Below are 23,956 nucleotides of genomic sequence, written 5' to 3' on the forward strand. Positions count from 1 at the left end.
CACATGTCTCTTAGTAGATCCGCAGATGTAGTTCATCACATTATTAACTGTAAACATGTATTACTTATAACCAGAGAGTGTCCAAATGCTTTTCATAAAAACTGTGTTCTTAAAACGTGTATTTGTGTTGTATTTCTTTCAAATTAAAAGCTGCTTGGTTACATAATGTCATTACATTTATACATTAGGCATATGTCCAAGATCTTTCAGAACCACTTTATCTTCCCAGTATGTGTTGTGTGGCTTGATGAAGTGATTTTGATGACGGTGTTGTTGTGTTTAGTCCCAGCAGATGTGTTCTCATTGAATTCTGGTTGGGTTGGATTCTATGAGTATCTGGGGAAGAGACAGGCTGCCACAGTAACAGTCAATGCATTCAATGGCACGACCAGCAGGGTGAATGTCACTCTTCTAGAACAGAGCGGGGTGCAGATTAAACTGTCTGGTGAGTTGAATATTTCCACCAGGCTTTGGAGTCATATTTCATAAACTGAATCAAGCTGTGTGGGTTTGTTGTATCTGATAAACATGATTTCACCATATAAGATGTATTTCTGCATCTATATCCTTGTTCATCCTAGAACAACATTAGCTTTATTAGATTTAAAGATGGGTAAGTGCTACAGTTAAAGGCGGAGTGCACAATGTTTGAAAGCCAGTGTTGATATTTGAAATCACCTAAACAAACACGCCCTTACCCCAATAGAATCTGGACCTTCTGTTGATAGACCTGCCCCACACATACGCAACCCGGCAAGGATGTCGGTTAGTAGACACGCTCCTTACTGCTGATTGGCTATAAGTGTGTTTTGGTAGTCGGCCCGTCTCCTTTTCCAAAGCATTTTTTCAAACATCGTGGATTCCGCCTTTAAGGGCTTTCTCTGTTATATGATATGTTTTTGTTAGGGGTAGGATTGTTGTTTTGAAAGGACTGCTGATCCAGGTTTGCAAAATCATATTATATGCAGTATAAATGTGGTGCAATCAGCGTAATACATTTTATATTCGTTTTAGTGTTTTGAGTGCTTTTAAAGCTCAAATTTTTTCATTTTTGACTGATGCAAGACTTGTCACGAATAATAATTTGGTTAGTTTCTTTTAATTCCAAATAAAAAGTGAAAGTGATAAAGTAACTCTTTTTGTATATTTTATTCACTGAATTACACAAAGATAGAAATCACCACACAGATATTAACCATAAAAAGTAAACCATTTATTATAGAACGCTTAACAATAACTATATTACATATATACCGTTGCATTCATATAAAACTTTACAGTGTTAAAAGATTTACCGCATAGATCACACCAGCAACTCTTAGAGGACACCAGAAATGTGACTTATAACTGTTGAAGCAGCAATATTACTGCAATAAAGTCCCATACATCCGAAATGTCGACTTACGTGAATCTATTTAACTGTTTAATACTCTTATAATCAAGTATGTGCTGACGGAGAAGAGTTTTCATATTTTAATTAAATTACCGTGGCATCTTATTTCTTCATTTACTCCCAATCTCCCATCAGTGCCAAGATAGAAGAGTTTTTGATAGCTGAATGTGTTTGCATTTACTTTTTAATATTTTACACACTTCGGGCACTGTAAGCAGTTTTTTAATGAAATTGCACACATAAATTTTCTACTTTACCTGACAGATATCACTTTAATAGGTGGTGAGATATCACACTTGTCTTTTCGCAACAGCACCTAGGCTGGTGAAAAGTCAGGGCGCTTTTTCATCCAATCAGAATTGCTCTCTGACTGTTAGCCATTTTGCATTTGTGTTTTTTTTTAACCACAGTTTAGTTTGTTCTCTCTGTTCATTTTTTCATTTATTGTTTTCTTTGTGTTGTTATACAGGAACTTACAAAAAAGAAGAAAACCATCTATTACTGAAAGTTTACCAGATAAGAGGCCCAACAGAACAATATTTTAGTAAATTCAAAAATGATAACTGGGCAATGGATGGATATGTAAGTATATCAAGACTGGCCAACATCAGCTTATTTACTGTAATGTGTCTGTTTTAAGTTGGGATAGTAGAAAGTATTTAAACATCAGAAAATGTATAGACGGTTTCAGCAGTAACAACACAAACAAGCTTCTTTTGAGGAAAACATGTAACTTCAGGTAAACTCTGCTAAGAATCAATAACAGCAAAGTCCTTTTAAAGTAGTTTATATATAACAAGCAAAATAAACAACACGTAGATTACATAGGAAACCAAAACATTTGTTATTTTCAATGAGGTATTTGTTCAAGAGTTCAGTTTAGCAACTAGTCAGACCATTAAACAAACAGAAACCGGAAGTAAAGTTCTGACCAGACGCGTAATCGCGTCACCGCACGTGTCTGATGAAACCATCTATATAAAACCAATATAGTGCATAGACATTCAATTTAAACTTTTTAATGTATAGAAAACAAATATAATATAATTCAAACAACTCAATTGTTAACAGATTAGTATATTCTAGCAAAACTGAATAGGGATTTGATACATTAGTGCAGTGGTCTCCAACATGGTGCCCAAGCAATTCTATTAATAGCCTTTTAATCTTTTAATATTTATTTATTACATATTTTTATATTAGCTTTATGTATTTTACACAATGATAAAACATATGATTAGGGTGTGTTTGATTAGGGTTGGAGCTAAACTCTGCAGAGACACCGGCCCTCCAGGACCAGGATTGGTGACCACTGGAGTAGACTATATAAAAAATGTAGCCCCCCAGATCAATTTTATCAATAGTGGTAGCCCTTGCTCACAAAACAGTTGGAGACCCTGCTTTAGTGTATGTGACGTTCTTATATTAGTCAGGCCTTACACAATTGCCAGATAAGGTTTGTTTTGTTGAACAATTTGCCAATTTTTCATTCAAAAACACTGCATGTGGAAATTTGATTTTTTTGGTGGGTGGTGGGGTGTTCAACATTATGTTTCAGTAAAGTTTAGCTTTATTACAGTGCTTTGTATTTAAAATGAATGTTTATTATTATTATTTTTTTTTTTTTTGATGAGTCATGATTTTTTCATTATTAAAATACTTTTATCTCTGACAATCTAGAAAGACATTTGACAGATTTTGTTTAATAACATCATGCCATCTCTCCACACATTATCAAGATATGATCTGTTTTTCTGTTTTGTTGTTGTATATGTGACTGCTGAATCAGAGAAGAAAATGTTTGTTTACCAGGGTCACATTCACAGTAAAGATTTTGGAAAGTTTCAATTAACAAGACAAGGTAGAATAACTCAGTTTTCTTTGAAACACACAAAGAAGTCACATGACGGTTTTAAATAAAACATTATTTTGTGTATTTGGTGTAATACAGTGCGTTAACACGGTTTAAGATAAAAAAATATATATATATATATATGAAGAGTTTGGTTCCAAAACGCAATAAATCCATTTTGACAAATTTCGGTAAAAAAGTGTTTTCTATACCAAGAAAGTGAGAAGATGAAAACCACTATTTTCTGTTACAAACTTTCACATAGCATCTTTAGGTTATAAAAACATAAAAAATTCAAATCCATAACTTGATTTTCAAAGATTTTTTATAAAAACGAATTCTTTTTTCCACAAAATGCAATAAATCCATGACAGTTTTTGTTTCAAAATGCTATAAATCTATTAATTCAATGTACAAATGTGCATTCATCTTTGCCATTTATATTCATTTAGTTGAACAGTTGTACACACTGACTAAAAAAATAAACATTAATGTCATTAATCAAAACACTTACTTTGTCATATTAAGATCACTGTCATTGCTGCGGTTATACTTGACGTCGTTGCTTAGCATTTTTCACAGCGATCAGCTGTAACATGTTTTGGCCCTGCTCGATTTTCGTTGACTGAGTAAAATAATGTAAAGTTATTCATAAGATCCTCTGGGGTCAATGCGTTAGCATGAGAAACTTGATGCTGTCGGGAGATAAGCACCAGTCTCCTGAGTGCTTGGCGTAAATTATTAGATGTTGATGACAATCTTTCCCGTCACAGAAAACAACCACAGGTTTATCAGTGCCATTAAAGTATTATTTTGTTTTGTTTGTCGATCACGAAGTACAAAGTAGATGAGGAAAACTAAGACTCCGTGTACTCAGCGCGCCGCCATTGTTTGTTTACATTGCGTGACTGGTGGGCTGTAATTTCTGGAATGGATTTATTGCGTTCTGTAAAAAAGGAGGAGTGGCGTTTATCGCATTGTGGGAAAAAAGGGAGAAAATATGACAGAATAACACGGCGGATATTGGATTTTGCGTAAAATGTATTATTTACTTTTAAATACTGACCTGATATAATACTGATTTTGGCAGTAACTAATTTTTTTCAAAAATGGCATTTATTGCGTTTTGGAACCAAACTCTTCATATATATTTTTTTTGCATACCGTAGATTATTATAGCTCCTCTCTACCCAGTCTTTCTAGTCTTTCTAAAACAATCTTGATTTTTTTTTGAGTCAATATCACTATAAAGTGCCTTTTGCTGTCCTCATCAGAATCATTCTGTCATCATGAATATAATCCAAAATAATGAAATTCTGAGGTTTTATTATACATTATTAAAATTTACACACAAACAAGTTGAATGATAAGTCTCTTGAAATATGTTTTTCCCATATTATACTATCTTTGACTGGATGTATGCGATTTTGGCATATCCCAGACACTGCAGTGAGTGTAAAAAGTGAATAAATTACATAAAATTCAAAAACTTTTTGATTTTTCCTATTGTCCTCAACATGGTATTTGATAAAACAAGTCATTTTTATAATTTATATTTAAATTTTCATAATAATATTAAGCATTTTGAACGTGTCCCTGAAATTGCTGTCCACCCTGTCATTTTGGGGTAAACGCCCCTTAAAGAAACCAACTGATGTAGTCAGTGACATCCCGTCCCCATTTGGTATTTATTCAGTGGAGGTTAAAACATATAATAAACAAACAGTAAGTATCTACACTTATTTTTCCTTATTTTAATCATATTGTGTTTTTAGTTGCCTGGTGTCAAGTTAAAATGTCCACCCTGTCATTGTGAAATATTTATCAACATATAACTTTGCAGAAAATCAAAATATGTATTTTATACAGTGCACAGTCAGCTTTAACAGTATACCACTTAGCTAACTGCAGCTACATCATGTGTTCATTAAATGATAACTTTAGATTAAAAAATGTCCACCCTGTCATGAAAATTTACATTATACTGTTTGCATGACAGGGAGGACATATTTTTTTGTATGGTGTTTGCTTGCAGTATAAAAAGTGCTGGAGCTTGACCATTATGCATTTCTAACAGCCTAAGGTCTCCTTAATACAAAACATATGAAGTTAAATGTAAAATCTCACATTTTTTAGGGGGAAATTAAGAGGTCTCAAAGGCACTTTATAGTGATATCAACTTCATTGTTCTGAAAGCGCAGTGTGCTCTGACTGGCCAGCTGACGCGGTGCATTGTATTTGTTCGAATACCTCAAGCATGAGGCGTAAATGTCACACCCCTTATCTCTCTCTCTCTCTCTCTCTCTCTCTCTCTCTCTCTCTCTCTCTCATTTGGTTTTAGACTTTGAGTTTTGTAACTTTGCAGATCGTATACATGCACCAACACCTACAAAACACTGTAAAAAAAATCAAAACATGAAATCGCATCTTATGACCCATTTAACATACAACTAATAAATATTTTAAATTCAGGGATTGCTTACAAATTTTGAACATTCACATTCTTTTTAAATAACTTTCTCATTTCTTACTGTCTCTCAGGTCTTATCACTACAGATATGGATTCATCGAATCCTAACTACGGCACAAACAGCAGTTCGGTGGCCGCTGCCATCCTAGTGCCCTTCTTTGCGCTGATATTATCAGGGTTTGCCTTTTACCTCTACAAACACAGGTAAGAGATATCGTTTACTGTCATTAGATGTGAGCATTATTGTATCGCTGCGGTCATGGTAAACTCCTGTGCCGAGCTTGTAATTGTGAGTGATATCGCCACTGCCTGCAGTCAGTTCGTAATTAAACTCTGCAAGCAATAAATGCCATTGAGTTCGCATAAAAGCAATGTTATAATAAAAGCATGGGAGTTTTCCTACATAAACAAAAGAATGTGACAAATTGTCATGAAGCATGACAGTTCCCAGTTATTAAAATGAATAAAAAATTGGCAGGGCACTATCACATGGCACAGATGACAATGAGAGATCCAAAGACCTGGCCATCTCCAGGTAAGACCCCAGAAACCAATGCAACAGGCAAAGACCCCTTTACCTCCACACCTTCATTGTCTGCATTTTATTTCCAATACATTATTACTATCAACCCTAATTTGATCAACTAAAAATCATTGTTTCTTTCTGTTTATGTACATTTGACAGTTTATTTATTTATTTATTTTGAAAGGTGATGTAGATCACACAGTCTGACCAAGAGCATAAATCATATTATCAAAAGCCAGCTGAGGTAAAGCTCGATGGGTTACATTAGTCAAATTTTAGAGCATGGAGGAGTCAGTGACCTTTAAAAAATGTGCTTTGCTGTGGTTTTAATTATTGCCGGGAGGAGGACGCGATAGGAAAGCGAGAGGAATTTTGAATGTGTGGTTATACAAATTTTGCATCCAATAAACTTTAATATGGGTTGTGGCCAACAGTCATTGTTTTTTACTCATTATCATTTTTGTCTTAACATCTGATGCATCTTTGATATCACGTTGCTTTGTTTGTGCTGGTATTTCTAGTTTCTCCAGGTGGCCTGAACATAATCACAGTAAAATCTTCTGGGAAATGTAGAATAGTCTCCAAACGTGCTGGGAAAGTTCTCCTAACATTTCCTCACACTTGTGCTTCAATCTCCTCCAAAGTTTATTTGGGGGAGAAGTCTTTCCGATTTTATGTTTTCTATGCAACAAAATGAAATGTTTAGTTTACGTATACTACCAAACTAAAAAAAAAGAATGAAAGCAAAGCAGGAAATTATGAAAGCAGTTCATATGACTTGTGGGCTATATTCCTCATTTTTGTAAAGGGAGACTGTATTTTAGGGCTGCACAATAAATCACATGATACATCAGTAAAGCCGGTTCCTTAATTAAATCTCCATCACCTGCTTTTGGGTGGCGCGGCATTTACTGCACAAAGCTGTAGTTCTCTAAAAATCGGAGCAATTTCGCATTCATTATCGGGGACGTATCTACCCTTATGAAAATTAACCATGTTTTTACTACAGTTAACTCTTTCCCCGCCATTGACGAGTTAACTAGTCAATTACGAGAAAACGCTTCCCTGCCAATGATGAGTATTTCTGGCTTTCCGCTACCTATAAAACCTGGAAGTATCGCCCTAGGGCAAACTCTGTATCTGTATTGTTCTTTATCTGATCTCTATCAAAAGTCCTTTATAAAAGTTGAATTATCTCATCTTTTTGCTTAAAATATTTTGGTATTTTTGAAGAAACTTACCCGTATTTGAGGGATGATAAAACTAATGAAGGTAGGATGAAACGTTTTTTTTGTTTTTTTTTTGAAAGCAGAGATCTTTCATTTGATATATTGTATGTTTATATATTTTAAGAAGAACATTTTCTGGAAGGCATTAAACTTTTGTGAAAATCATGAAAAATGCTGGCGCTGGCTGGCAACTTTTAAACAACTCTGGCGGGGAAAACATAGTTTTGCTAATAGTAGTCAATAGACCATAAAACAATTGGTACTACACTTTTACCACAAAAAAACATGGTTCATTTTCGTAAGGGTCCTGCGATAATGAATGCGATATGGCTCACCCCCCAGTCACATTAGCTAGAAGAGACAGAAGCCGTTTCCCAATGTCAAGGAAGGATCATCGAAAGCCAGAATTTCGAGGATGCTACGTCATCAACATCCGCCGAAGGACTGTTCCAATGTTGAGGATCTTCGGAATTTCAGCCAAGGACTGAGTCCTTCATTCGAGAAATATCCCATATACAGGAAAGGATGCATAATGTTTATCCTTCAAGCTCTTCGCACGCTGAAATCACCCACAAAATGAAGGAAGTGACTTGTAAGGACTAGCTCTGCCAAGGAAGTATACTTAAAGGAATAGTCTACTCATTTTCAATATTAAAATATGTTATTACCTTAACTAAGAATTGTTGATACATCCCTCTATCATCTGTGTGTGTGCACGTAAGCGCTGGAGCGCGCTGCGACACTTCGATAGCATTTAGCTTAGCCCCATTCATTCAATGGTACCAATCAGAGATAAAGTTATAAGTGACCAAACACATCAACGTTTTTCCTATTTAAGACGAGTAGTTATATGAGCAAGTTTGGTGGTACAAAATCAAACGTAGCGCTTTTCTAAGCAGATTTAAAAGAGGAACTATATTTTATGGCGTAATAGCACTTTTGGGAGTACTTCGACTCGCCTAAAAATCCGCTCCCCTTCTCACTCTCATAATGGGAGAGGGAGGGTGTTACTGCGCCGAATCGAAGTACTCCCAAAAGTGCTATTACGCCATAAAATATAGTTCCTCTTTTAAATCCGCTTAGAAAAGCGCTACGTTTTATTTTGTACCACCAAACTTGCTTGTATAACTACTCGTCTTAAATAGGAAAAACGTTGATGTGTTTGGTCACTTCTAACTTTATCTCTAAATGGTACCATTGAATGAATGGGGCTAAGCTAAATGCTATCGAAGTGTCGCAGCGCGCTCCAGCGCTTACGTGCACGCACACAGATGATAGAGGGATGTATCAACAATTCTTAGTTAAGGTAATAAAATATTTTAATATTGAAAATGAGTAGACTATTCCTTTAACATTGAGAAACAGCCACAGAGAGAGTGACAGGCTATCATTCATTTTCAATGGGAGTGGCCGTTTGCCAGCGACAAATGATGAGTTTGCTGCTTGCGCGAGCAAGGTGGGGACAAAATAGACAAGAAGGTTATTTTATGCAAATGCTGAGCGATGCGACAAAGCGTCTGCCAATCGGAGTGTAGGGGCAGCGTGACGTAGGTCTGTGGCCGAGTCAAAGAAAATAATTCAAGATGGCGGAAAATGCCTATTTCTGTATCTGATAAGTTTGGCATTTTATCTCATATATTTTGTTACTTTTATCGAGAAATAAATACTTTTAAATCCAAAAACATAATTCTTGTAACTTAACAATACCTCTGAAGTGACTTTTGATACCGCTTTACGATACTAGCCAAGGAACGCCCATCAAGCGAGTGCATGTCGCTCAATGTCGCTCACTTTTGTAGCTAATGTGACTGTAGGGTCAGCTTGTAAGTGAACTAAGGCCCTGTCCCGTATGGCACACTCCGGACTTGTGGACTTCTTGAGTCCATACTTTGATGACATCATGTAGTGCAGACCTTAGGGACCCTTGATGCGAGTCTACGAGAGAAACCTCCTCCTTTTCATCGTCTGATTGGTCTAATTGCTCTTTCGCCTGACTTTTGGGTTGTTAAAGTGCGTGAAGCCTGCTGCAGTCTGGGCTTCACCGAAGACTGCATCAAGGGTGCAAAGGGGGCACTGATGAGCAGACTTTGGGGGGTAAAAATGACGGATGGGACACCCTACAGACGCGTAGACTGAGCGAGCCCGCGCAAACTAAGGCCACGAGACCGAAAGTCAACATGAAGTCCACCATTTGGGAGAGGGCCCAATGCTGCGTTTACACCAGCCACGGTAGAGGCATCAAGCGCAATTGATTTCAACGTTAAGTCAATGTGAAGACGTGTTGATGCTTGGTAGATGCGATTCGCATTATTTGCTTGTCATGTTTGAGCAAATGGCGCGAATTGAGCGTTGCCACAGCAAACGCGCAAGTTGAAAAATTTGAACTTTGGCAGAAACCCTCCCATGACGCAGATTTCCGCGTGAATGTTTCGATGACTAAAATTTCACACATGGCTTTCACGCGCGAATGAAGCGAGTACACTCAAACTGTTCAAGCGGCAAACTAGGCGTGGTAGACGCAATTTTGACGTCTCAAACGCGGCTGGTGTGAACCTGCGGTAAGGCTTTGTGTAGTAAAGTAAGTAAGTAAAGTTTAATTTTAAATTTAATTTATAAAGCACATTTACACACAGCGCAAAACTGACCAAAGTGCTGCACAATAAGTAACTAAAACAATAAAATAAACACATAGCTAATAAACATGATTATATAAAACATAATAAATTTAAAGTCTTCCATGTCAAAGCATGGTCAAATGCTAAAACTAGAAAGAGCTTAAAAACAAAAACTTTAAAATGACACCAAGACCATGTCTATGGGTTCAAGAATAACAAAATACTGGCCATTTGAAACTAGAAAGTCATCACTTTATTTTTTCCCATTGTTTTCCATTTTGCGGGTGGTAAAACTACTGTGCGCGTCGTTCAAATACATTGGAATTTCGTTCACTTGTAGTTTAGCAATTAAACTAAATGTCTATTACAATTTCAAGAATGTTTTAACTCTGCACATCGCCTGAGGAAATCCGAAGTTGCGTTGAGGGGAACCAAACTGACAGCCGCAACAGCGAAGATTATCACGTACAGTACCTACAAAAGAGTATTGGAAAAATCTTGCGTCTGACCTGCAGCTATCATTCTGGCTTGGTGGGATGTCAGCCAGCGAGTCCTCTGATTCTGACCTTGTTCTTTTACTACTCAGAGTCTAAAACAAGGAGGGCATATTAAGCGTTCATTCACACAAACACACACCTCTCCACACCACGTTGAGGCTGACTGACAGCAAAGGCGACGCAGACGCTTTTAACTTGTAAACTCAAAGGTGTATGGGTAATGTAGTCTCTGCTCTCGGTGGGGCGAATTAGGAAGTGTACATTGTGAAGAGCGCTCTGAAAAGCGGCAGCGCAGCCAAAGGATTAAAACCTCTGATTTAAACAGATGTGCAAATGAGCGTTCCGGTACGCTAAAAGCACGTTCTGGGCTCACGGAGAGGTGGTGGTACGCTCAAGAGCTATATTTAGAAGTGGCGGTACTGAGTACCGGCGCGTTCCGGCCCACTTAAAGCACTGCTACTAATCAAGGAACCGGCTTTACTGACAAGATGCGCATCACATGTGATTTAGCCCTACTGTATTTGTGGCAAGCAGAATGGCAGCAAAAGACCTTTATCAAATTATTTGCAACCAGTTAGAGCAAACAGTTGGGAAAAATATACAATCCATACCAGCTGTCAAACCTGAAGAAAAACAAGATAATTTTCCTCTCTGTCAAAGCGCTTAAATGTCATGTGACTCCTGTGGCATTTAGCATCAATGACATCAAAAATGATGTGAAACTTTTGAGGTGTCGTTTTTGATTTAAACATCTATCCACTTGTGAATGGAAAGTGAATTTCGACTTGTTCCTTACTCAAAGCTTAAAGACAGAGACGTTGACATCCATTTATGATATATTTGTGTTGCTTTTTGTCAGTGTTTTGGTGCTTTACTAAAGGCATTCTGTCATGTGGTCATCTGGTGTTGGTTTATATAATAAAACAAATTTGACCTTGTGTGTAACAACTCTAAAAGCGATCTGAATGACATGACGATAGATGATTAAAAAAGTTAGTTTTTTTTGGGAAACTATTCTTAGTTAAAACTGATTGTGTTTTCTAATGAAAAGTGTAAGTGGGTGATTCTCACGAAAACTTGGTTTTAAAAATGTCAAGCATGAAAATGTAAAAATTGCTTAAATTTACTTTTTTTCCCACCAGACATTGAAAAACAAAGTCTGGAATAAATTGGAACATTAATTTAAAAACTTTTACTTATCATTTAACACTTTTTGTAACATAATTAAAAAAAATTAGTCCTAAAAAATCTCATTACCGCAACAGTCAGAAAACATCAACACTGACATATTTTCAAAATGACATGACAAACCTAAAAGAACATAATTTGGAGATTCTGCACATGCATTTAAAATCAAAGTATTATGCTTCTATTAATTAAATTAACATTTAATAAGCATCTTAGTTGCGGTAATGATAATCAAAATGTCGTGTAAGCATTCTGACAAGACAATATTTCAAATTAACTGTAAAAAAATGATCTTACCTGGTAGCCATCTTGAAGTAACTGGTCCATGTGCTTGGTCACTCAAAATAAAACTTTATTAAAATTCTGTATGTGTGCTTAAACTGTTCTCAAAAAGTGTTGCGGAGGATGAGAACATCAGGCATGGACACATCATTTTCCTAATTTTTCTTCATTATTATTATTATACATGAATATTCAGTAAATATTTCTTCTGTCATCTAAAGTAGTCTAGCAAAACATCCATTTATTTTTTTCTTAATATTTTTGTGTTAATTTGATTAAATTACAACATAACGCATGTTCAAACACAGCCGGACACATTGCGGTAATGAGAATGTCAGCAGAAATTGGGATAAAATTTCCAATTATAAATTCTTATGTTGAAATCACACATTGTGCAAGGTAGAACACAGTATTGTGTTAATTCTGATGCTTTTTAATGTTACTATATAACACATTTTAAAGCTAAAATCATTAGTGCCGTGGTGTTTCAATGGTTTCGTGAGAATCACCCAAGTAGACTGTATGGATTAAACTATAGTCATTCAATTTAACCTGCTAACACATTTGTCACTACGCATTGTTGGTTGAGAGCAGCATGTTCTTTAGTTTAAACCTACTTTTAACTTTTCTAATGTTTGTGTTGTTCTCCATAAATGGAAAATAAATAACACACCCCAATGTGCCACTCGTACACCACAAAATGTTTCTGTACATACTGTACTGTTTACTTAAATAAAAGACTTGCCAGTCCTAACTACGTGCCTTTTATTTTCATTTTCAGAACAAGACCAAAAGTTCAGTACAATGGATACGCAGGTCACGAGAACACAAACGGACAAGCTTCGTTTGAAAATCCCATGTATGACACAAACATGAAGCCGACCGAAGCGAAGGCTGTGAGGTTTGATACGACCCTCAATACAGTCTGCACAGTAGTATAGCCTTCATTATTAGCTGTGGGCCAGCACCCTGCAATGCCTCATGGGTAAACAGCAGAACGCTCCGTCCAAGACACCAACACTCCTTTACGACTGACTGCACTTTGCTATGGATGCCGAGTTTTATCACGAGCTTACAATAGACATATAAGGTGAATTGAAAACAATGACTATTTTTTTACAGACAAATTGCAAAACTGGATAAAAAATTCAACATCAAAGAAAGAAGACTTTTCAAAGAAGCTCACTTGACACATTTGGCCAAAACCGAGGTCAACGTTCTTTCTGGGATCCGTACCGTACGTGGCACTTAAAGAGGGTGAAGTTTTTTTATTTGCTTTTATCTTGATTTTTTTCTATGTTTTTCCCACATCAAAGAAACTTCCTGGGAAAGATACTGCAGTCTTTGAACGCCACAAAGTTGTTGACACAATGTTTTTTCTTCAGTGAAGACAAACCACAAATCAAGAAAGCAACTGGACTATTGTGGCTCAGCACACTTGAAGAGATGTTCACCGAGAAGGTGACAAAACGCTACCGCGGACGGTTGCGGATGGAAACGTCAACCGGCGTGTTGAAAAATATACAAACTTTATCGCACAAATTTTGCACTAGTATGAAATGGATGTGAAACCAGTGTATTGGAAGAAACAAACGAATCGAAAAAATGATATACAGGGTTTTACTAACCATATGTATATAAACATAAACCCATATCCATAGAGAGCATGATGTCATGCAATGGCTATCAAGAGAGACTGGATTTATTTTTTGAAATAAAGTTCTGTTTATGTTTACAATGTGACGAGGACACAACTGAATCTTTAAAATCCACACTTTTGATCAGTTACAATCATTTTTATTTTTTTATGTATTCAATATAGCACATATTATCATTATTTCTGGCATGTCAAGTCTAGCAAACGTAAATAATCAGACAAATGACATTTCGTGACGTTTAAAATCATAATAGCTTTGCTCACCGGTTTGCTTTCTTGACTTACGAAATATACCTCGTGCGGAAGAACATGACATTGATGGCGCAAATCTCGATTTCGTTTCTAGCTGTGTGCGGATGCCTATACGGGATCGATGGGAGCCAGCAAGTTTTCCCAATCTGAACCAGTAGATGTCCACACCCTTCATTCCCAACTGAGATACAAAATCAGCGGGGTTTAGATCAAACTTGTTCTGGAAGAAACACTGCCTTATTAGATTCAGAAGCATGACTGGCCCATACCGGTTCCCAGTGACCCATATCATCAGTACGTGAACCTAGTTTAAGAGCGTAGGGCTGCTGGGGTGCATATTCACTGTGATTTAAATGTCATGATCACGCTGATATAAGTGCATGTGCTGAAACTGTATGTGCTCCCATTTCTCCTGTTGCCTGTATCTTCAACGCTGTTGCCGTATGCACTTGCGCTTCTGCACATCAATGGCTAATAGCATAAAATGTGCACAAAGACATCATTGTAGATTTTCTATTGGATATCAGATATCATTTTCACATCGATTGTATTTGCAATCAAAAGAAAGTTTCGTTGAGTCACGCTCTCAGATCGAATCGTTTTCATGTGTGTGTGTGTGTGTGTCTTGAATTAGCCGAGATTAGCGCAACCGGACCGTGTTTATTTTTCTTTCTGTCACGCTGCAATCTTTGGTTTTGCAGATAATCCACGTCTTGCCTTTTCTCAGGCTTGCTGCAATAATGTTTCTTTGTTGGATTTCGTTTTGTACAATTTGGTTTCCTCACGACTGTAAAATAGTTTTGCGACTGTCAAGCTGTAAAACCGCATTCCCACCATCGATCACGTCATGCCGCTCCATTGTCATTCGGTCATGTGCTGCTGACTTGAAGTAGGTGCAAAAGAGATGTTTTTGTACAGAAATATATTTTTTATGCAAAATTTGTAAAATTATTAAATATCCTGTACTTTTTGATTCATGTAGGTAAACTTGTTAAAATAAATGTTTTTACTGTATAAAAATGTAAATTAACTGTTTATCTACCCATAAGTATATATCTATGGTTTCAATTTTCCAACAAATGTCAATATGTACGAGCTTTTATAAAATATTCAGCTCGTATGTGTTCTTTGACGTGAGAACAATGATGAACCCTAGACAAACTGTACTGCAGATTGGTAAATGACAAATATTTTGAAAAGTATTATTTGAGATAAATATTAAACTTTTTCTTAAAGTACACTTTCTGTTTTCTTTAAAGTGAATTTCAGCTCTGTGCCGGGAATTTGCTGGTCATTCGGCATTGTTATATCATTTTTAATCTAACGCTCAGTCTATCGCTATATGCCTTATTCAGTCCGTCAAACCAAGTCTGTGAGGGATGGATGTCCAGGGCGTGTGCTTTGGTCCTATTGTTTTGTGTCGGGATGTTGTCGTTCGGCCATCGGAACACAGACAATGCATAGTTTTGCAAATTTCCACAGGACAGGGATCCTAGTCAGAAGTCGTGGATTGTTAAAGTAAGAGGGGGCATGTGACCTAATTTTGGGATAAGAGCAGAGCAATGTGTACATTGTATCTGTTTTGTTATTAGCGTGTTGGCTAAATACTTATTTTGCATGCTTACTTTTCTTAAAAACACTAATATAGTCCTATAACTAACTACATATCTCCAATAAATACCGATTACAAAAACCTCAAGGCATAAATATGTTAAAAACTTTTCTCTGGCAAGTTTTTTTAATCACACTGGCCCTCATTTATCATTCTTGCGTAGAAACGGGCGTAAATGTTGGCGTAAGATTATGCTTACACTTCTCTCACCGCCTGATTTATGAAGCTGTGAGAAATACCTTTGATATTCAGGTGTACGCAATACCTGCCCTTCATAAATGCCGCGGCTGAAAACGATCGTCATTAGAATAACACGCCCATATATCTTCAAGTCTCCGCCTCCCCCACGCCCTCATTTTATGCCATGGACACATGGAAGACGGCAAAGAAGAGAAGCGAGGGAAGTGGAAAGAACTAAAATTGTTTTATTTGGGAGTTTAAAGAGTGGGATTAAAGACACATTAATAATTGCATGACAATTTGTAATATTCTTATTATTCTTCTTATTATTTTTATTATTAATGGCGCTTATTGATATATTTAGAATTATTATTATTATTATTATTATTTACTGTTGCCTAAATCTAAATTCTATGTCTGCTTAATGTTCGGTTTAAACTTAAACTTAAAACTCCGTAAACCACCTCTTGAGCTGGCGTAGGATTTGAGCGTGCCGTACGCCAACGTCCATATTGATAAATCTCAAAGTCACCGTGGTTTTGGGTGTACACCAGGTGTACGCTGGAAATTTGGTGTATGCACTTTTGATAAATGAGGGCCATTGAGTGGAATCAACAGAAACAGGATTCATTTCTAACTAAATAACATTTGTACACAACTTTGGGGGTTCATGTGGTTTACCTCTGACAATACTTGCACAACCAACTATCACGTAAATAGCTTGTTATCAAGTCAATCACATGTTATTAAGTAAGTGTTCATGTCTTGAAAAAAACATAGTATGTCCCATGTATTTATGTTACTCTTTATTTTGTTGAATACAAACTGGAGATGTATACTTAGTTGTTGTAATAAAATATTGATGTTTTAAAGAAAAGTAAACATGCTTACAAAATGAGAAATTGGCGATTAGCCAAACAGGCTAATATCCAAAACATATATTATGTACACAATGCTTTATTCTCACCTCAAATGAGATCACATGTCCCTTCTCATCAAATCCATAATTTCTGAGTTTCTTTGTCCTGTGGAAATTTGTAAAATGATGTATTTTCTGTGTTTTGATGGCTAAATGAGCATCATCCTGATACAGACGATAGGTTTAAAGCATACGCTCCATCCCTCACAACGCTTGCTTTGTAATCAACATGGTGGCGGACTGAATAAGGTGTATTTTGAACTGTATCAATACTTGTATATCTAGAGGTATAAACACTTGCTCTGAGAACATAATTTTGGTTCATTTTGATTGACTAAATGATGTGAAGCATCATAGAAATCCAGGTTTGTATTTTGAAGGTAGCTACATAGTCAAATTTGGGTTATATTTTATTTTACTTTTTCACTGTTACAGTGTAATTATTCATTTAATTACTGAGTAATAATGACAACATTTATTCATTAATATTACATGGCTCGTTGGAGTGCTTGATTCTGATTGGCTAGTTGTGACATTTGGAGGTTTGTTATTTCCAGATATTTACTGCTCAAAACTAATAACACACAGTAACATGGATCCTGCGAATCATTTTGATAGGTACAGTTTAATATCAGAGGCGTCATGCAGATTCCTCGGTTTTTTGAGCCAAATGGATTTTGCATGCAACCTCAAAATCAAAGAAGCGTTCATTAATCTGTTACTTGTCTTTTAATCTGTTTAATATGCAAAATATTATTAATTCCGTGCTGCATCCTTGTCACTTTGCAGAGATTTTTGCCATTTTGATAGTGTTTTGATATTGTTACATTACTTTATTCTTGTGGCAGGCGCTGCAGTCGGCGCCGATGTCATTAGCGTCTGAGCGCGCTCACGAGCTCTATGCTGTTGCTGCTGCATTTTGCTATCTGAGGAATTAAAACGTGTAAGAAACGCTCACAACATTTCCAAATCCCAGTACGGTAATGTGCAGTTAACCTCCTCTATGTAGAAAATGCATGGTTTCAAATATGACCGTCTTAACGTTAAATTAGTAGAGATTTCTAGTTTCATATTGGTACAACGCCAAAGTTCGCCAGAGTTCACGGGGTCACGGAATCACACATGCTCACATATGAGGTAAAATTCAATGCAAAAATCCGTTCCTCTAATAATTTTATCTAAACATATATTTTTTAAATCATAAACATTAAAATCAGTCATGTGGCTATAGCTTATGTCATTTTCATTGTTTATACTTTATGGATTTAAAATTACATTAATGCATTTTGCACAACAACTGCATTATCCTATAAAATTAATCACATAAGTAAACAAGTCATTAAACAAAATGTAAATAAATAAAACATGCCGTTTCAGATGTAAATATGATGCCAATATGTCATTATTCCGATTGAATAGTATTAAAGTTAATCAACACTTTTATTTTGGAGGGTTTTGCATGAAAGCAGGGGTGTTCAGATTGTTAAAAATGTAGGTGCCATGGAAAAGACTGAAAGCTCTATAATATTTCGTTTGATGTTAGTGTATGCACAAATTTCTGTGAGTTGTGCACACTCTGCCCCCTTAAAAAAATGGTGCCCCTGTTTAATATTACACAAAAATTAAACATAACTGTCTTTAATAACATATATGTCAGGAACAGGAGACAACAGAACCCAAGAGCAGACGATGTCGGGGAAGTGAACAGAAAACACTTTATTTACAGACAAACACTGAAAACAAAAGCCCACGTGGGGGCAAAACAACATTGAACAAGGTTTTACTAAAACACTAACTTGACAAGACTTAGATATAACACTAAACTGAATGAGACATGAACAATACAAAATGACCCAGCACGGGACAAGAGGTAATTAAATAGGAAAAAACTAAACAGGATAACAAGGAAAACACAGGTGAAGGGAACAAACTAATATTGAATAATTAACAGGGAGAACAAGAGGGCGGGGACTAGAAACGAGACACCAGAGGCACATGACCTAATATACAAGGCCATGAACCTCCACATAGAACATGAGGCTGTCAGAACCCTGCCATCATGATAAAACATAAATTTAAAACAAGACTCCTATGGCAGGATCCTGACAATATATGACATTATATTTACAAATGGTTAAACCAAATAGTTGTGTTCATGACATTTGAACATCTTGTCTTAACTTAAAACCGAAAATAACTGTGATTTCCTCACGAAAGGTCTACATTTGCGTTGGGTCCTGATCACACTGTTGGGGTTTATTTGTGCAATAGCAACCTGCTGCCTATACATTATAACTTGCGTATTAATAGCAACATGCACATAGCAACAAACTCCTCACCATGTTTTGAAGATTAGCTCACAATGCAATACTGACAGGAGTTAATATCGTTTTATTACCTTATCAATACGAGCCGAAGCTTATCTAGAAAATGCAGATGACCAAGCTGATGGATCAACTTAACCAACGTTGCTTGGACAGAACAGATTGTTAAGGTAAGGATATTAAAACATTAAAATCATGTCTGCATTTGTGATCATAGAAACAACAAACATTATGATAAACAACAAGCGCTACTCTGCACTGCTCAAAACGCGTGTTTGAGTCAGTAGTAATGTCTTTAAATAGGAAAACATGGACTACTTACAGGCTGTGAGTCAGAAGCAGGCGGGGTTTTGATAATGACCGTTGTGTCCACATCAACAGGCCGAGGAAGTAAACTGTTGCCTACAACGCATGTGTTTGGTGTAGTCCAAGAAAAGCGATTAAAGTTGGAAATGATTTACTTTGGGATTTGTACCTTTTGCATTTTGATAACATGTACTACACACCTACACACTAAAAGAAATGAAGAATCATGAATCGGATAATTGGTGCTCTTTAACACTTGGTTTAAAAAATACATTATTTTGTGTAATACAATCATATTTTTAGATCATTTTCTTTTAGTGACACAATATGTCTTTTGATTTGGGGTACATGCAAGATATCATGACATTGATTGGCACGCATTTCCAATGGTTTTCCAGATACTGATTGTCAGTTGTACTTTCTTGTAATTTTCTGCAAATTAAAAAATTACTTTTGAGAGTGTTACCTTAGTTTAGCCCAGCTCTTATTTAGAGCTTGAGAAAGAAATGTTTAAATCACTGGCCCATATTCAGTTTATCTAGCTTAGTCCACATTTGCCTTTCATGGCACCCGTCCAGTTTTTTGTGAGTTTGAAGTGTTGTGTGGGGCAACAACTTTGACCTCATTAACACTTGCTTAAACCTAATGAGTCCACACAACCTGTGAGTATGTTTACACCTTCCATTATTCATGAGTCTGCGCGAATTAAGTTCCAGCGAGACATAAATAAGTCTCACATGAGACCGGAAAGCTTTAACATCGATGATTTTAAATGTGAAAACATGTGAAATTTGTCCGTTCTAATAGCAATCATGCTCTTGTTAATGAGGAAATCTAAACTAAGAAGATTTTTGTCTTCAAGAGAAGGTCAAAATATCTGATAAAGGATTCAATTACAGTTGAAGAATGCACACATTAGTTTTGTATGTGTGCTATTAACAAATATATAGGCCTTACTTTAGATACCGGGGGCGTGTTACAGAAAAATCTTAACTTTAAAATCTTATCTCAACTGTTTGGTAACCATGGTAATTTCATGGTAAAGTAAATTATTTCTATTTGTCTCTGGTGCCTATTTTTAAGACATTTGACAAGTTGTGCAGTTTACAGAAAAATAATCAACAGCCATAAAACATTTCTCAGCCAATCAGAATTAGAGAAGCATTTAACAAACCCGTGGTTTCATACAGAATAACATTCCTAAGCGCATACATCCTAAAAATGGTCTTAACTTTAGGGTAACCCCACAGGTGTCCTTAAATGAAAGCCAGCTGTAACAATCACATTATGATAGACCTGATAAAGAATGACATTACAGTTTTTAACAAAGTGCAGGATGATAAACAGCAATGTTTGCTTTTGGATTACTCTTTGAATATGTTTACCTTCCCTACATCACTCCCATTATTCACATAATGACAACGTTTCTCACTAGTGGAGCGATCTTTTAATCTCTGTCATCCCTCGTTATAAAAAAAACAGTTCGGTTATGTTATCCGTGAACACTTGATAGGATCATAATGAATACAGTACACACTTGACAGATGATGTGCAGTGCATTGATGCTAAAACAATAATAACATAATTTACACACTTACCTAAAGGATTATTGGGAACACCATACTAATACTGTGTTTGACCCCCTGTCACCTTCAGAACTGCCTTAATTCTACGTGGCATTGATTCAACAAGGTGCTGAAAGCATTCTTTAGAAATGTTGGCCCATATTGATAGGATAGCATCTTGCAGTTGCTAGAGATTTGTGGGATGCACATCCAGGGCATGAAGCACCCATTCCACCACATCCCAAAGATGCTCTATTGGGTTGAGATCTGGTCACTGTGGGGGCCATTTTAGTACAGTGAACTCATTGTCATGTTCAACAAACCAATTTGAAATGATTCGAGCTTTGTGACATGGTGCATTATCCTGCTATAAGTAGCCATCAGAGGATGAGTACATGGTGGTCATAAAGGGATGGACATGGTCAGAAACAATGCTCCGGTAGGCTGTGGCATTTAAACAATGCCCAATTGGCACTAAGGGGCCAAGAAAATATCCCCCACACCATTACACCACCACCACCAGCCTGCACAGTGGTAACAAGGCATGATGGATCCATGTTCTCATTCTGACTCTACCATCTGAATGTCTCAACAGAAATCGAGACTCATCAGACCAGGCAACATTTTTCCATTTGTCCAATTTTGGTGAGCTTGTGCAAATTGTAGACACTTTTTCCTATTTGTAGTGGAGATGAGTGGTACCCGGTGGGGTCTTCTGCTGTTGTAGCCCATCCACCTCAAGGTTGTGTGTGTTATGGCTTCACAAATGCTTTGCTGCATACCTCTGTGGTTATTTCAGTCAAAGTTGCTGGACCGGTCTGCCACCAACAAACATGCCACTCTCAAAATAGCTTAAATCACCTTTCTTTCCCATTCTAACATTCAGTTTGAAGTTCAGGAGATTGTCTTGACCAGGACCACACCCCTAAATGCATTGAGACAACTGCCATGTGGTTAGTTGATTAGATAATTGCATTAATGAGAAATTGAACAGGTGTTCCTAATTATCCTTTAGGTAAGTGTGTATAGTATACATCAAATTACATCAAATTATAAAAATGAAAATGCTTCACACCAGAATATAAATGTTTTGATTCGCCCTGTGTCTCAATTCGTTCCCTAGCTCCTGAGGTCGTGAATCAGTATATCATGTACACAGGTTCGGGCACTGGTAAGGACCCTAGCTCACTTGACATTGGGAGACTGTTCACTTATTTTTCTGTCACGTGGCTGCTTAAGTGCTTTGTGATCACTCACAGCGGTTACTCATCAACGACCGGCAAAACCAGCAAATCTCTTTCTTAATTTTAAATAGTACATTGTGAAAAACGCTGTCATTATTCTCTTACATATCTGTGCATAAAATTAGAGGAATATAATTACTTTTTAAATGTGTATATATATATATATATTTTTAAAATTTTAAATAAATGCTCTTATTTTAAATATTGAGTAGATTGTGGTTCCTTACTGTGTAGCGATGCGTGTTTATATTTAAAACTAAAACAAACGTTTGTCTTTGTAAAAGTTCTGTCACATTTCATAAGTTTATTGAGTTGGAACACGTGATGTTCGGTTGGCGAGTTTCAGAAAAGGTCACGTGATTTCCTGTAAGGAACAATCGATGCTCACTGGTTTTTGCGTTGCTTTGTGGGAAATTTTAGGGAATGAACGTTCCAGTGCACTGGATGGATTTTGCGATTGAGACAGCTCTTAAAATGTCCGACTCCCTGATCAGTGCCCTGACTACTGAACAAGGGAGCTGATTGAGACACACGGTCACACTCTTTTAGTAAATGAATCGATAAATCTCCATACTGAACGCTTTTTTATAAAACACGTTTGAAATATGTATTCCAGACTCTTAGACTTTTCCATTGATAAGTACTTTGTTATGATTAGAGGAAAATTTACATGATAAATATTAAAGTAAACTCAGGTAATGGGTTAAATTATACAGGACAGTTTTGATTGAAAATCTACATTGCCAAATTCAGAAACAGTAGGGTGCACAAATTGAACCTTTTTTTGCTGGGCCCTATTGCATTTAAAAATACAAAACACACTTATGATCTTTCAGAGAGAAGGCGGCGGCAAAACGTTTCATAAATAGCTCTTGTGTAGTTATGGTGACAGTTGCGTGTGCTATACTATTCATAAACTCCCTCATTTTGGCACAGCAGTAATTTCATACAGTCTAAAACTCTGCGTCGCCTCCCTGTCATTCACAATCTACAGCATGCAAAATTGGGCCACACCATTTATAATTAAAAATCAGACTTCTTGCGTAACCACCACTCAAAAACCACAGAATTTGTGTGTCCTTGTTTTATAAATCTGCACTAGGGAGCCTTTTGGTTAGATGTAAGCTGAATTATCAGTATGTAAAAGGTAGCAGCAAGCGGATGACTTGTGTCATCCATGTAAACGTACAAAACAGATGTTTGCCTCATTTGTTATTTATAATAATAATTATTATTATTTTTAAATCCTTGCTTGTTCATCATGAGGCACATTTTGAGGCCAGTCAAAACCTTTTCAAGGATGTACAATTCTTGGCCACAGGCTGACTGAATGTTGACTGTATAAAAAACATCGTTAACTTTATAGGGTGTTTCTTCAGTGTGCTCTTTTAAGTAGCCCTGTGGACTTTAGTTAACAAACACTTTTTACACTCTCACTGGTAAATTTAGTGGAAATGTACCACATAAGGATTCTGTCTTGTTTGTCTTTTTCTACACCGAATGAAAATCGATTTGTAAACATTTCTCCTTTGCTTTGCTAAGTCTGTTTATTATAAAAACTCGACAAGAACTTAACATTTTTATGTAATCAGTTTCAACAAAAGTTTTAAGTAAACCAACGTTTTAAAACCAAAATTTATAAGAAAGAAATATTGATAAATTACAATTAATTAGTGATAGACCGATATATCGGCCGGCTAAAGTCTCAATTTGAAAAAAGTAACATTTATAGAACTTAAAAAAACTATATTTAACAAATAGTAAAAGCAGGTGAAGGTGCTATGGAACATAAACATGTGGCTGCCGTGTTTTATGTGTATCGGCATCGGCCGATATGTGGCTGCC

At 36.4% G+C, this 23,956-nt stretch overlaps 1 protein-coding gene across 2 annotated transcripts in view; it reads left to right on the forward strand.

The window, feature by feature from the left end:
• The window catches only part of csmd1a (CUB and Sushi multiple domains 1a), a 696,936-nt gene extending 683,730 nt beyond the window's left edge, over nt 1-13,206 (forward strand). Inside the window, exons 66-71 of one of the 2 annotated variants that reach the window (XM_073872919.1) lie at nt 284-445; nt 1,863-1,971; nt 3,163-3,254; nt 5,787-5,919; nt 6,194-6,250; nt 12,834-13,206. In XM_073872919.1, coding sequence (XP_073729020.1) covers nt 284-445; nt 1,863-1,971; nt 3,163-3,254; nt 5,787-5,919; nt 6,194-6,250; nt 12,834-12,993 — 713 coding nt within the window. In that variant the 3' untranslated portion in view covers nt 12,994-13,206. The remainder of the gene's footprint in view (nt 1-283; nt 446-1,862; nt 1,972-3,162; nt 3,255-5,786; nt 5,920-6,193; nt 6,251-12,833) is intronic. The other variant, XM_073872920.1, reaches the window with a different exon arrangement.
• The last annotated feature ends 10,750 nt before the right edge of the window (nt 13,207-23,956 follow it).

The sequence above is a fragment of the Misgurnus anguillicaudatus genome, chromosome 11 (genome assembly GCF_027580225.2).
Source record: "Misgurnus anguillicaudatus chromosome 11, ASM2758022v2, whole genome shotgun sequence".
In the NCBI taxonomy this organism is placed as follows: Eukaryota; Metazoa; Chordata; class Actinopteri; order Cypriniformes; family Cobitidae; genus Misgurnus; species Misgurnus anguillicaudatus.